At 38.8% G+C, this 15,439-nt stretch overlaps 1 protein-coding gene across 7 annotated transcripts in view; it reads left to right on the top strand.

Annotated features, from left to right (window-relative positions):
* The window catches only part of TJP1 (tight junction protein 1), a 135,740-nt gene that overhangs the window by 100,611 nt on the left and 19,690 nt on the right, over positions 1-15,439 (top strand). For all 7 annotated transcript variants that reach the window (XM_053465320.1, XM_053465316.1, XM_053465315.1 and 4 more), the window contains 8 exons: positions 3,675-3,799; positions 6,159-6,261; positions 6,932-7,208; positions 8,370-8,473; positions 8,925-9,093; positions 9,428-9,575; positions 14,481-14,623; positions 15,101-15,206. In XM_053465320.1, the coding sequence (XP_053321295.1) occupies positions 3,675-3,799; positions 6,159-6,261; positions 6,932-7,208; positions 8,370-8,473; positions 8,925-9,093; positions 9,428-9,575; positions 14,481-14,623; positions 15,101-15,206 (1,175 nt within the window). The remainder of the gene's footprint in view (positions 1-3,674; positions 3,800-6,158; positions 6,262-6,931; positions 7,209-8,369; positions 8,474-8,924; positions 9,094-9,427; positions 9,576-14,480; positions 14,624-15,100; positions 15,207-15,439) is intronic.

The raw sequence follows: 15,439 nt of genomic DNA, 5'->3' as shown, positions 1-15,439 counted from the left end.
AGATTAACACCCGGCATATTTCTCTCACAGGGCCAGCCAGTGAAATCAACTCTAATCAGGAGATTTTAGAGCCTCCTTGGCACTTGTTTCCAAGCAGAGTGCTTGCCCCAGCAGACCCAAGACGGGGCTAGACCTTCATGATTACACAATGTAAAGGTTCCATTGATCAGTTTTCATACCCTGAACCCAAAAGAAAACAATGTAAACTGCACAAAAAAACCAAAATCATTTATCAATGATGCCTGTATATCTGTAACATTAAATTGAGACTCTCACCTTAGCAGGTCACACAATATTTCTGAGCCAATTAAGAATCTATTTTGCAAAATAACAATAATTGCACAGTTTAATTGTAATGTTTTATATAGCCTTTTGAAATGCTTTAATAAATAATGTGCCCTTTTCTTGCAATGTGGGGAAAATGTCTCTCTTTACATATCTGAGAGCGGACTCTTGGAAAGGTTATGTGTGGCCACAGTCTCTCTTGCTGCATGACATTTCTATTAAACGTTCAGGCTTTCGCCAACCTTCTCGAGGGGTTTGGCCTTCAAATGGACACATTTTCTTAAAGGACAGCATGCACACTTTCTCTTATCTGGCATTCAGCATGGAACATGTGTATCACGTATTATGAAAATTGTATATGAAAGGAGCACGCCAGACCTATTTTAATGGTAAATGCATGAAGAAATTGATTTAACATGAGCATCGGCGCGTTTTAAGACATGTAGATCTTTGCAGGCAATTATGTTATTGAAGGTTAGACTACGATCTCCAACTGGTTTTTGTGGAAACGGGCATCGTACCATAGAATGCTTCTTGCGCATTAGAACTCCTGTCAAAAAGAATTGAGCTTTAATTGGAGTCAATGAGGGTAGCAGAAGTCATTGGCCTATACCTGGGGTGTCCATGTTTTTTCTGTAGTGGGCCACTTCATCAGAATTGTATACGTGCGTGAGCCGCGCTAATTTTTTACTGTGAGAAAATATGGCCTTTAATAAAATATGCAGATTAAAATAAACTAAATGACACAAAACCTTTACTTTTCCTCACTGATTTATAGGCCTAGAAAGTTTTGTGGATTCAGGATAATTAAAAATGAAATAGCTCTATTTATTCTAAGGATGCCCAAAAATGAAAATTCAGGGTTTTTTATTAGCCGAAACCGAAAATGACCCCCACCTATAATAATAATAAAAAAAAACCCACGCTTTTTTTAATTTTAAAAAAATCAACAATATGACTTGGCATGATAGGAGTGTGATTGCTAACAGCAATCACACTCCTATCATACCCAGGCAACCAGTAAATGCTGGAACCTAGACATGATGGGACTGTGATTGCTGTTGGCATGATAGGAATGTGATTGCTAAGTCAGCCAGTACTTGCTGGTACAGGGTGGCTGTAAGTGATGTGCAGACCCCATACTGCTGGCAGCATCAATACACAAGGAGGGCAGCTAGCCAGGTTTCAGTATGTACAGTCCCATCATGCCTAGGTTCCAGCACTTACACATCTATGCTATCACACACACACTAATTTATTCACAGATTCATTCCCTCAATCATGCATACTCATTCAAACAACCTCCCCCACCCCCTTACGTGCACTGCAGCTCTCTCGATGCCGTTCAGACTTCAGCAGGGGGCGCGGCCTCCCTCTGCGTTCTCTGGTACTGCACAGAGGAAGCAGGACTGGAGCACAGTCATGTGATGTCACGTACAGTCACGTGACTCTGCTGTGTTCTGCTTCCTCTGTGCAGTACAAAAGACCCTCCCACAGGTAAGTAGCAGGGCTCTTGTGATCCCGGTTGCCCTGGCTGCCGATCTCATGCAGGCTGCACCTCGAGGTCCCTGGCCTATACTATATGGATAAAATATTGGGAAACTTTGACATTGGATTCTAAACGGACACAAACGCATCCGACCACTATTGAGGTAAACTAGAACATAGATTGTGAGCCAGGCCTTTTCATCCAACATCAGTGTCTGACCTCACAAATGCTCCACTGGATTAATGGGCAAAAATTCCCACAGCAACACTCCAAAATCTTGTGGAAAGCCTTCCCAGAAGAGCGGAAGCTGTTATAGCTCTGAGGGGTTGAACTACAGATGGATTCTGAATACTTATTGCATTCTAAATACTAAGACATTAAAGTTCCTGTTGGTTTAATGTTGAGGTGTCGCAATACTTTTGTACATATAGTGCATATGCTATCTGATGTTTTTGCTAGCATACATAAAACTGTTTGTGGCTTCAATGACTTTAGTGGGATTGCTATAAGCATGCGCAAAAATGTTGCCTACTAATGCTTACTGGTTTTAGTAGAGGCAAACAAAAAAGAGGGAGGAAAATGAGTCTCCAACTTGCATGCAGTTAGGCATCTTTATTTAGCGGTTCTCATGAGGTTGCCATAAACGTTGCGTTGTGTCAATTAGACGTTAGCAGAGTTGGAACACATTGTGTGCCCTCTTGGCTGGATGACTTGTTGCCAGGCTGATAGATCTTTGCTTAATACCAGCTCTACGTTGGATCTTTTTTTGCTCGATGGAACGTTTTGCTGCTCCCTGGTCTTGCTTATTGTGTGCCTCCTGTTCTAATATCCCAGCTGCCGGTATCCTCTGAACAAATCACTTTCCCGCTTTCCAGATTTGCCCCTTTTCCGTCTTCTAGTCCAGGAAGACTAAAGATCAAAAGGGAATGCCCATGTAGTGAGCTGGATTTTGAAGCGTCACTAACACTACTACTCTGGACTTTGCCTGTTGGAAGTGTTCTTCCTTTATGTTCACCTCAAAGTCATCTCGCAATTTGTACAAATAGTTTTATAACTGCATATCACGAGTATACAACTGTAAAACAACATAAAAAGAGCTATCATAGTCACACTCCTGATCTATGGATACTCGTGCCTTCACATTTAGACAAATAATGGTTAGATTGCTATCTTCTCTAACATCAGAAACCAAAAAAGGACATAATCAACCCAAGCATTAAACAATTCCATTTCGATAACATCGGACGCTTATAAAGTGCCCCATCAGCTGTGCATTTGTGAAGGAAACCTTTGCCTTGAATAACTGTATAGATAATATAGCTTTACATTCTAAACTTTAACTCGTGAAGGAGACATACAATTCCGAAATATAAATTAGTGTGGATGATGGCCGATTGAGCAGTGAGACAGCTCTAATCAAGAAGGGGTGATTTAAGTCATCTGTCTTGCAATGCTTCCTCCTAGACAGAGGTAGTTTTAAAGTTGTAACAGATAATACATAAAATATATATACATTTATCGAATATATAATTATGAGAGAAAGTACCTGTCCTACTTCTCTCTACTTTTATAAAAATGTTTCCAGGAGCACAAGCAGAGGGCACTATTGACAATCCTTGGCATCTAGTGTTCTTTGTAAATACATTTGGATCGTAATGATACATTACTGTATTCTGATCTTTCTGTAATTGTGATGGATGGGGCTGCGTGGCAGTGCTTACTACTGTATTATTGAACGTTATTCAACGTATTCTTTGGTAGTTTTAAATATATTAAAATACTTTAAATAAAAAAAGCGAGAATATGTGTGCACAGGTGTGGCATGTAGTTTATCCCTGTCTTATATTGTATATGTGTATACATAAAATACAGTATATAATGTTTTTCTTTTCTTCGGTAGGCCCCAGGATTTGGATTTGGGATTGCAATATCTGGAGGAAGAGATAATCCACATTTTCAAAGTGGAGAAACCTCTATTGTGATCTCAGATGTTCTAAAAGGTGGCCCAGCCGAAGGCCTGCTGCAGTAAGTAGTTCCTTATTTCACAAACCCTGCAAGACATATTTGCGTTGTTATTGGCCTTTTTCGTCTACCGTCTGTTAGTTTGGAAAGACAAGCCAACTTAAGGATGGGGCATTTAGTTACGTGGCTGTGATAAGAATGTGGATTTACCACCCTGTGCCACTTTTAAAACAAATGCAGTCATACTGCCTAGGAAAAGTTCTAAGACAAGTGAGTACTAAGTTACTGTGTGTAGGCACCTCTATAAGCTATTTACAGCTGTATATTCTGCATTCTATGTACAGTAATGAGACCATAGATGAGCATTTAGAAAATATTATGTACGTGGATATACCGTGCATGGGGTTTATAATGTCTGTATGAATACAGCTCATCTGCGCTGCTGGTTTTAAGGCTTGCATGTCCTTTGACTTTATTCTCGTGCACGGTGACGGGAAGAACAAATCGCCAGGCTGCCATTGCATCAGGGATTAAACAAGATTATCTTGCTTTATAGGTGTCTTCATTTGTACATCACAAAATGAGTTTTTTGTGCAAAAGCTGTGGGGAAACTGATGAGTCAACTGTGAATCCACCATTAATGTCAACTAAGCCATAATCTCTCACCCTTAACCCCATAAATGCCGGTAGTTTTTTGGGTCCATACAGTAATGGGGTCATCTCAGTTTAAAATATAAACAGAAAAGGTGGCAACTACCCTGTAACATGTTTCTCAGAATACTATTTCTTCTTCAATTTGTGCAAGTAAAGAAGTAAGCAGAGTTCAGCAACTTGAGTTTGGGTTTAATGCGAAAATAAGAAACAAAGCAAAACTTTCATTGATAAACTGCTAGATGGCTTTGTTCCACTCAGTCTAAATCTACACAAGACTTTCACCCACCATCCCAAGCACAAGATTACTTGTACAAGAAGTGTTTTTATGGTTAGATATATAAAGGAAGAATCGTCAAAATCCCTTTAAATAATTGAAAAAAACAAAAGTATCTAACGCTTAAAAGGAGGTGTTATTGTAGAATTCATGCATATTCCTTTCACACTTGGTTTTATTTTAACTACATTAGCATGGCTTGATGAAAATGTATGAACTCCACATTAACGCCTTTTTCTGAAACTCCAAGGAGGTTTTGTGGGTTGTACAACACACTCGATTATGTATTTTTAACTAAAGTTTATGAATATTTCTTTTGTTTATAGGCTTTAAATAGCTGCTAGCTTGGTTTTCTTTCAAAAAAAAAAGCCTTTACATGTAGAATTTCTGTTACTTGCATTTGTATTACCCCTCATAAGTAATTCTACACTTCTACTGTAAGATCTTGGGTATTAAGTGTATTGTGGATAAAAAATGAAACAAAGTTGTATACAAACTTTAGAAAAAAAAAAAAAGTTTTACACCCCACAGTAAAATAAAAAATTCAAAGTAAACATAGAAGAAATAAAATATTTTTAAATATAAAAACGTGACTTCTGTAAAATTGGAACTCGCGCGTTTAAGAGCATATCGCTCTTAAACTGCGCTTTTTCCACAGCACAAGATGAGAGTATCCATGAAGGTGGTAGATCCTTCCTTCCTAGGTCACATCTGCTCCCAGTAGTATCTCAGAATCGAAAAACCGCAATAAAAGTAAATATTACTTATTACATTAACAATATAAATGAGATTACATTAATAAAGTCAGCAGCGATCAGAGTCCAGTATACAGGAAAACCAGCTCCGTAAGGCTTTGTTTTTGTGTGTGCCTACTGTGTAAATGTTCCAAAACAAGGCTTCACAGTATACATGATGAATTCCAACAGAGCGATGGCCAAAAGCACACCTGTGCATATAAACAGTTTGCCACAATGATGTTACTACCCCTTTCAGGTTCTTCTTGTAAGTAGCAGTTCCCGAGGAAATGACATTTACATATTAAGACTTACGCCGGGATGAACAAATGCTGCTTCTAGATTTTTCCTATTAGTATATCCATAGAGAGCAATCCAAAATGCTTCATGCATTTTATTACATGGGGCCTTTATCTGCCGACTTGGATTTGTCCAGCCAGGCACCCAAGATGTCTGTTTGATTACGATTTCTTACTTTTTCCCGTTTGTGGCTCCTAAAACTAGGCTGTGCCCCTAAATGACCTAGTAAAGTGGTAAGGGGTTTTGGTGCTAATTTTTATTTTTTTAGAATACCTGTTTTCTTAACTGTAAACTTGTTACACAACCATCTTCTTTGAACTCTCTCTGGTTGCTATGCCTGTTACACATTTGTTTGCTTGTTTGTGCAGCCTCTTTGTTTTATTCTCTGGTGAAATGATTTTACATTCTAAATAATTTTGGGGGGCAAATAACTAAGAAAATGTAACCTCTTTCTCCACAGGGAAAATGACCGTGTTGCAATGGTCAATGGGGTTTCGATGGATAACGTTGAGCATGCTTTTGCAGTCCAGCAGTTAAGAAAAAGTGGAAAAAATGCCAAAATTGTAAGTTAATGGGTTTTGTTTTCCTATTGCTTTTGTAACAAATATGTATTTACCTGACAAACTTCTAACGATACAGTCCAGAGCATCCATTGGAGTTTTTAGGATGTTTGCCATTTCAGATGTGTTTTAGTGTTTATTCTGTAGAGGTGTTGGTTGGCAGTTGTGATTTCAATGCTTATTTCACTATTCATTATGAAGGGCTGGCCCTGCATAATGCATAGTTCAACCAGTGAGGTGACTTACTGGAAGCCACACTTGATAACAGCAGGGTTATCCAAACTGTTTGTGGGGAAGAAGCCTACTAGGGTTGAGCCTTCATAATCCGTGATTTAGTTATACATCGGGCGATCCTATGCCTAACCCAGTAAGTATCCCCAGGACTTCCCTTGCCGTCCTGCTCCCGACATGTTCTTCACATCGGCAACCAGTGAAAAGGTGCTAGCATGTCTACTGTACTATATGCTACAATAGGAAGGGCTCGCACTCCGATATAAGGATAGTTATAGTCACCATGTTCATTGTTTTGTAGTTATTACTTGAAGTTCTGGATTTAGACTAACAATTCTTTGAAATAATGCTTCTACTACCCCCTTACTTTTAGTGGAAGGGTTTTCCATCACCTTTACCCACCATAACTTATGTAATGGTATTCCTTATTATCCTAATACAGACAATCCGGCGGAAGAAAAAAGTGCAGCTTCCAGTATCTCGTCCTGACCCAGATCCGGTTTCTGAGAACGAGGAGGACAGTTACGAGGAGGATGTGCCTGATCATAGTGCCCTCAGTGGTCCCAGTGCCAGCAGAAGAAGTGAAAAGAGCTGGGTGAGAGACAGAAGTGTGAGCAGAGACCGGAGTTTATCACCCAGATCAGATAGAAGATCCGTTGCTTCCAGTCAACCTCCAAAACCTACCAAAGTGACCTTGGTGAAATCTAGAAAAAATGAAGGTACATAGCTTGTGGCATGTTTTAAATTGCTTTTTCACACGGAGATTTTAGAGTCTTGCTTTTAATGCCTATGTGGTTGATGAGGAGTAGATAAGAGGCTGTACGCCCAAATGTCTAGATTATCCTGCAGCAGCAAAAGTGTGATCACGCTATGGTAGGTTGACCACATTGGACATTTTTTTTTCCCGGGATCTGCATGCATGTAGCTAACCAGCCCATGTGAAGTGCTACAATACAGTATATGTATAGCTCTTCAGATGCAGGGCAGAAATAAGTAGTTTTTCCTGCTACAGTAATCTTGATCTTATTTGGACAGTGCAGGAAGTTTATAATGTGTACAGTGTTGCATTCATGTACCGGTGCATGGTATTGTTTATCCACTCTACAAAGGCAAATTGAGGAGTTGAGGGGGTTAAACTGTAACTTTAAAGCTTCAGTGTTATATGACAAGCCTCCAAATTCCTACCCAACTGGCTGACCTAAGATGCACTTAATCAACACACTTTATTCCCTTTTTTCCCACTGCTAGCATTTAATTTAAATCTATGATCACTGTAATTACATTATGTAAGGGATATAAAGCCGACAACATGCCTTAGCCACAGAGCTTAGCCTCATCATTAAAGAGTCGGCCCACCCTACAGGCCTGGAAACGAATATGAAAACTGCCACCTACTTTATGCGTACCATTCATCATAGAGTCCGTTCTGTGTGTGATACAATTCTGACTTTAGAGCCAATTAGATGGACCTCTAGGGATAAAGCTTGTCTGGACCGTTTTCCGCTTCACAACCCAGCGAGTCCAATGTAAACTGAACCTGAAGCAAGGTTGTTAATATTTGCTGGCATCGCTCCCCTCAAGGGCAGGCATTAGAGTTCCGGAGGAAGAATATTTGTCATTTTTTCCTCTGTGACCTGTCCAAGGAATTTTTTTTTTCTTTATTTTTCTTTATTCTAAAAATGTGCTGAAAAGTTAGGTTAAACTAGAATTTTAACTAGCTGTGTTGATTTAATGATTACTTGTTGAATGTGCTAATTTAGGTGCAACCTGGTCATTTAAAAAGCATTTGATGGGAAGCTGCATTATTGAAGATGTTGAAAGTACTGTTTTCCCTAGCAGGTTGATGTACGACTGACCGTTTTTCTATTTATAAATTACAGAATATGGATTAAGATTGGCCAGCCATATTTTTGTAAAAGAAATATCCCAAGATAGCCTGGCGGCAAGGGATGGAAATATTCAGGAAGGAGATGTTGTGCTCAAGGTAAGGGTTAGGCTTATGATGGACTGTTCATAATGACTAATTAGGCCATGTACTCAAACATATTATGCTTATTCTTTCAGGATGATGTATGGGGTAGCTTAAAATTCTGTAACGTGCTTGTATTTTGGGTTCTACCTTTTATCTTGCAGATCTATCAGTGCTTTTAGTGTAGCATTTCTAATCATGATGATCCGTAATGGTAGCAGACTTTACATGTCAAAACTTCTTGGGCAAATAGAACCTGTATCAATGACTTTATGGGTCATTAGACTCATTTAAGCAAAGGAACAGCTATATGTTTAACTAGTTCTCCAGAAAAATGCTGTGCCTATTCTTTCAAACTTCTGTGCTCACATGGTGTACATGACCCAGTCATTTAGAAGTAATTTACTTTTTAGAAGCAGTAAAAGTTGTATGAATAGACCGTAATCCTTTAATTATTCTGTTGCAGATTAACGGCACAGTCACTGAAAATATGTCTTTAACTGATGCAAAAACATTGATAGAAAGGTCAAAGGGCAAATTAAAAATGGTGGTTCAAAGAGATGAAAGGGCAACTCTGCTTAATGTCCCAGATCTGGATGACAGCCTTCATTCTGCAAATGCCTCAGAGAGAGACGGTAAGTTGGACGTTCAGTCGCTAAAGTGGAGGTTGGCAGGAGAGTTGTGGTTATAACCAGTGTGGCTATGTTTACATGTAGATAGTTTACCCAAATACATATGATTAGCTAACATGTTTAGGTATTTGTGCCTCTTCAGGGACATGCATGGGTTCTCATTGTTATAGCCATGCTAGAGCACCAACTATCTGGAATATTAGGATAAGTTAGCAGTAGCCTTGCAGAACCAAGAATCTAATAAAATACAATGTATTATATCAAATGCCATTCAATTTAGCGCTTTCTGCGTTTTCTCTAATTTACTGCAACCGTTTTCATTCAAAATATTTAACAGACATCTCAGAAATTCAGTCGCTGGCATCGGATCATTCCAACCGTTCACATGACAGGCCTCCTCGGCACAGCCGTTCAAGGTCTCCTGACCAGAGATCAGAGCCTTCAGACCATTCCAGACATTCTCCACAGCAGCACAGCAACAGCAGGTGATACCATTTGTGCTGAAGTTTTATTTCATTTATTTGTTCGTGTAAATAACAATCAATCTGTGGATAATTAAAGCCGTTCACGTTGGCTAGCTTGTGAAATGTTTTCTGTTGAGGGGTAGACTGATTATTATTAGTTATTTTTTAAGGCCATTTGGTTTCTTGTGAATGACCATTTATTATTTTAGGCCTTATTTCCAAATCTGGCCCGCTTTTTTTACTGAACATATTTCAAGTTTTTTATGTATTTATAGTGCTTTAACAAATTGTCAGAAGTTGAAAGTTCTTCGTGGATGCTTGTCACTTCTGTTCCCAAATTTTGGTGGCCTTTTCTTTCTTGTAAAACTTCTTCAGGTTGCACGGTTTATAGCACAGGCTAAATTGTATTCTATCCTGAACTGTGACAAAATGTGTTGTGTGGATATGGGGAGAAACTAGTGTCAGTCTTCACTGTGTGTGAAAACTCCTTGTTCAGGTAGTACCGGTATCACTTAACCTGTGTTGTAGGAAAGCCACCATTACTTTCACTTCCGGTTTAGGAAACACAGAATGTGTCTTTACATGGAAGGACACAATGGGCCTTGCCTGGACTACACTTTGAAATATGTAGTAACACAATACATATTCCCCAGGAGGCATGATGTACAACCGCCTTACCAATAAGTCTCGTAAACTCTGCTACTTTTCTGCATGTCTTCACTGACGCATAGATCGCCAAACACTTATTAAGCCTAAACTGTCTAAAACCTTAATCCCTGTAGTACGGAGACTTTGGGACATCCCTGGGGCTCTTAAAAATACAATTTTATTTTTTTTGGGGGGGGGGGCTTGTAAGCAGATTGTTCAATGGTTAACAGTAACACCCTTATCCTAAATGTGCTGCTTCTGCTTATTATGACTAAAGATAAATCAGTTATTATATGGTGTTCAATGCATTAACTTTGCCCTGTGGTAGTAGCTTGTGATGTTTCACATGATCTGACTTTATTCCATCAAAATAAGATTAGTGCTATCCCCAGTACACGACATCTATTTGTCGTGTGTAGTGTATAATATATACACCAATAATTGGAAAATTTGAAGCACTCAATCGTGTGTGTGTATGTATGTGGAGATTTATATATATGTATCTTTACATTTATCTCCATTTCTTGAAATTAATATAGCCAAGAATGTTTGTTTTTGTTTTATTTTACATATTCACATTTGTTAGGAATAGTCAAGACACGTTCTCACACATCATGAAAGTGTTGTATTAACTAGTTTTCTCCATTCTCTTCATTCATGTACAGTATCCCTTATTTCTAATAATGGTAAATACATAAGCATCTTAATGGCTCTCCCCATGATACTTTTTGAAGTTTGTCTGGCTCAAATTACATCCTGTGCAGAAACCTCCTCCACTATGTTCTGTCAGTATCTGGAACGGTTATTTCGTCATTGCATACCAAGTTATGTGGGATAGGACTAATAATTCCTGGCTTTCCTTAGTCTATAAACACCACGGTGTGGACATACCTTAACAGCGCATTAAAGTTAATTATTTTATCCTATGGAATACGTAAAGGGTCTGACTCCTGTATTCGAGAGTAGCAATTATTAGGAAGCCGTTTCCGACCTTTTTATTTTTACGTACTGCATTTTTATAGAGCTTTTTAAGGAGGCATAGGGGACTTTATTAGCTTTTTTTACACAAACCTTTTTTTTTTTATTATTTTTTTTTTTTGTTGGAGTTGGGAATGACATGCAAGTATCATATGACTACATATGTACAAGGGTGTGTTCTAGATCTGTGGATAAATAATTTTATTGGGACCCAACCTCTTATATTGGAACTGTTTACCATCCAAGAAACCTGTGTTCTGTGAACCTGGCTTGTATTCCTTCTCCGAGGGGCTCATGTAAAAGTGTTGGGCTTGCACTGGTCTCCCTGACATATCGCAGATGTTGGAATTATAAGCACGCTGTCAGAACATATACACGAACTGCAATAACACCTTGGGTGACTCATGGGAAAAGCTATCATTTTGCACAAGTTGTCACCTAGAAACAAAGACAGATTGCTGGCTTAGTCCCACATAATTCCTACACATTTAGGAGGTGATAGAACTCCATTTACCATTTGCCACTGAATGTTCATCACTAAATCCATCCTACTATTTTTGGGCTTTTCTGTGGTACCCATAATATCATTCAAAATGTTCTTGTTTGAATGTTTTGTGAAAAATTGTGGGGTTTTTCCCAGCTTCTGCAAGCTCATTCTGAAGCTGTTAGAATTCACAGCCTAGCAAATAATGTGTACGCATTTTACCGTGCGGGTGCGACAAGCTAACGGATATATCTGGAAACCCATGCGTTTTCATAAGGAACTTGGTCAGTTTATGTAATACGTCACGCAGTCAAATAACAGTTTGTTAGGTTATATGATGTCCTCTCCTGCCCCTTTCAAGCCATACGACTAGAAATTACTTCTATGTTTGCGTTGAACACCAAAGCTTTCCGTCAGATGGTTCCTGAACTGTGCGTGGTAGCGGTTACTGGATGTCATAATGTGGTATATTTCTTGGTGTCCAGCAAATTAAGGATTACAGTGTATATGTATGTGTGTGTATATATATATATAATGTGTATATATGTGTCTGTGTATGTATATATATATGTGTGTGTGTGTGTGACTTTGTCGCATAATGTTCAGGTAGCGCGGCTCTGCATGTGCCAGCCTATTGTATCAAACAAAATGTTCCACCCATGTTTAAAATTTGCCTGCTTTATCTTTCCGCACAGGCTTGTTCTCTATTGAATGACTTACAAGAAAAAAATGTTATCTTTTCGGGAACACGTTTCCTGTAATTATTGGTAATAAAGGACAACAAGGTTACAAGCTGTCTCTCCAGAATTATGGCACACCAAACATGACTAGTATAATGAAAGCCGATTCATGCAGCTCATTGACAGCTTTGTCACAGTTACTTCTGTGATTTTCTTGGGCTTGGCTTTTTTTCCCCTCTTCTACACTTTTAAAAACTAGCTCAGTATGTTATCATGATTATGTCTGTTTCCTTCCAGAACTACAGAAGCTAAGTCATCACTTGTTCTTGGATTTGACATTCATTCACAGGAGATCAGAGCGTAGCTTTCCATAGCTGCCATGATGTGCATAGATTTTTGTCATATGTAACTAAGAGCTGAAACGTGTTGGTGTAGAACAGAATATCCTTGATTGGCAGCATTATTTTATTGGGGATGAAAAAGCTCAGTTTAAAAGGAGAGCAATTTGCTAGAAAGAAAAAAGTTAGATCGGCTAAGTATGCGCTTTTCCTGCAAGGGAGGCAAGTATAAAGGCACAAGTTATTCTTAATAACTTGGACCAACACAAATAAAAATATATAAATCAAAACTTCGTTATTGCCCATAAAAAAAAAAAAAAAAAAAAATACTCAGTGTGATGTTTGAGCAGGGGGAAGACTCCAGAAATAACCACATAGATGACAGCCTCCTAGAAGACTCATGAATAAATTGCAGGGTTTGGCTGCTAACATAGTTAACAGGATGAGGTAATGGTTGAGTGACAGGAGACAGAAGGCTGCAGTTAATGGTGCATATTCAGAGGAATATCTTGTTACTAGTGAAGAGCCTCAAGGATCTGTATTGGGATCCATATGTTATAATATTGGCAATATTACAAAATATCTTAAGATATGTCTTTTTGAAGGTGATACATAGGTGTGCAACAGGGTAGGCATTCCTGGCGCAACAAGCCGCATGGCAAGAAGTTTAAGTTGGAAGAATGGTTGAAAGTGTGGCATCTATTGATAAATGTAAGATAATGCACTTGGGACGTAAAAATCCCAAGGCATTAGTGTACTGTTCTGTCAGTGACAACAGCAGAGGGGACTTGGGGGTAATTTATTTCTGAGGTCTTAAAGTTAAATAGGCAATGCAGTAAAGCATCACACAAAGTAAGCAGGGTGGTGCGTTGTATGGCTAGAGGCATTCGTAGCAGGAAGAGAGGTGGTTCTGCCGCTTCACAGGCCTTTCTGGTCAGGCCTTACCTAGAGTATTGGATAATGTTCTGAGATCCCATCTCCAGAAGATTGACCAGTTCAGAGGAGAGATACCATAAATGATTAATCGTTTGCAAGATAAAAGACTTGGGGGAACTCTGTGTATATATAACTTGGAGGGGAGCAGAGAGACGGGGATATGATGAGCGTTTAAATGCTTAAAGGTATTTAGAAATGTGCAGGAGGGATATTTATTTCAGAAGAGCAATGTTATAACAAGGTGCCATGGTCTTAAGCTGGAGGGTCAGATGTTCATGTGTAAAACTTTTATTGTACTTATGGGCTGGTAAATGGAACAACCTAACTGGTAGAGGCTAATCCATCGAGGGAATTTCAGCATGCATGGGATAGACATAAAGCATGAATCTAAGACCAGAGCAAAGACTGTTTTAGGACCGGAGTCTTTACATCAGGCACAATGGACAGACTAGATGGGCCAGATGGTTCTCTGTCGACAAGTTCTATGTTTCAATTTTATAATTTGTGTTGTGAAATTTTCTTTAAAACATGCAGACTTTTACTCAGATGGCTAAAATTGGCACCCAGTGTTTAAGCACAGCACTACTATGTGCCTAATAAACTATTAGGTAATATACGCCTGCGGTGACATGCTATTCTACCCAGCCTTTTTGGAGACTGGATTTCCTCTGCAATATTGGCAGGGGGGGGGTCCATACTTTGAAAGCTCTAAGGTTTTTGATTAGGTGCAATTCATTGATATTGTAAACATCCAGCCTCCCTCCCAACTTGTTAAAACCAATCCACAGCTGATCTGTATATAAGAGCTTTGTTTTAAAGCAACAAAACTTATTTTTTCCATTTCGTTTAATTTCTCCTACAGTACCCGAAGCAGAGAGGATGAACGAATAGCAAAGACTGGAACCATGTCTACACCAGTTAAAAATACAAATAGCTTACCACTTTCCAGGACCACAGAGGAGCCATTAGTGGACAAAACGGATAAACAAACACCACCTCTTCCAGGTATTCACTTATCAATATCTGGTGTTTAGTAATGGAAAGTTACGGTTTACCGATTAATAGTGTTTGCAGGTTAATGGGTATGAGGTTTTACCTTTTATAAATCTTGAGGGCTTAGCGCCATTTTAATAGCATGTGAAAGAACTTGCAGTGACTTGTTGGTTGTCAACTGCTGTTAGCTTGATCCACTTGGTCATGGCTTGTGGGTCTGCAACGAGATATTTGTAAATACAAATTTTTAGTTATGCCCGATAAGGCTGTAGTGATTCTGATGTGTCCGCTTAATGTTTTGCTTCCTGATGATGAATGGAGATTTTGCGATCTCAGACTTTAAGATCCAGGTTTAAGACTGAAATGATAAGAAAAGGTCCGCTTTTTAAAGTTTAACAGTGTTTTAGTACATATACATTTTTCCTTCGTTTTGCAAGTGTGTTGTTTTTGTTTTTTTTTGTAGTAACTTTTTTCTTTTCTTTTTCTCAGAACCAAAACCAGTGTATGCTCAGCCTGGGCAGCCAGATGTAGACTTGCCGGTCAGTCCCTCTGATGGGCCGTTTCACAATTCTACACATGAAGATGGAATGTTGAGGTAATTTACATGGGAGCTTGTACAAGTGGAGTAAATGTTTTATTTGCGTCATAAAGGATCACATGGTAGTTAATAAAATTACAGAGAAGTGCAGTGTCACACTTGCTAATCTATCCAAACTATTTGGTTCAAATGTAAGGGGCTTTTTGCCTGCAGAAGACTTGTTTCTGGGGTAGATTGTTGTCTGTGGAAGGGGGTAAGACATTATCTTCTAAACATTAGTTCAGAGCTAT

Source organism: Spea bombifrons, chromosome 4 (assembly GCF_027358695.1).
Source record: "Spea bombifrons isolate aSpeBom1 chromosome 4, aSpeBom1.2.pri, whole genome shotgun sequence".
Taxonomy (NCBI): Eukaryota; Metazoa; Chordata; class Amphibia; order Anura; family Pelobatidae; genus Spea; species Spea bombifrons.
Note: the sequence above shows the minus strand (reverse complement) of the source record. Positions and strands in the feature narration are given on the sequence as shown.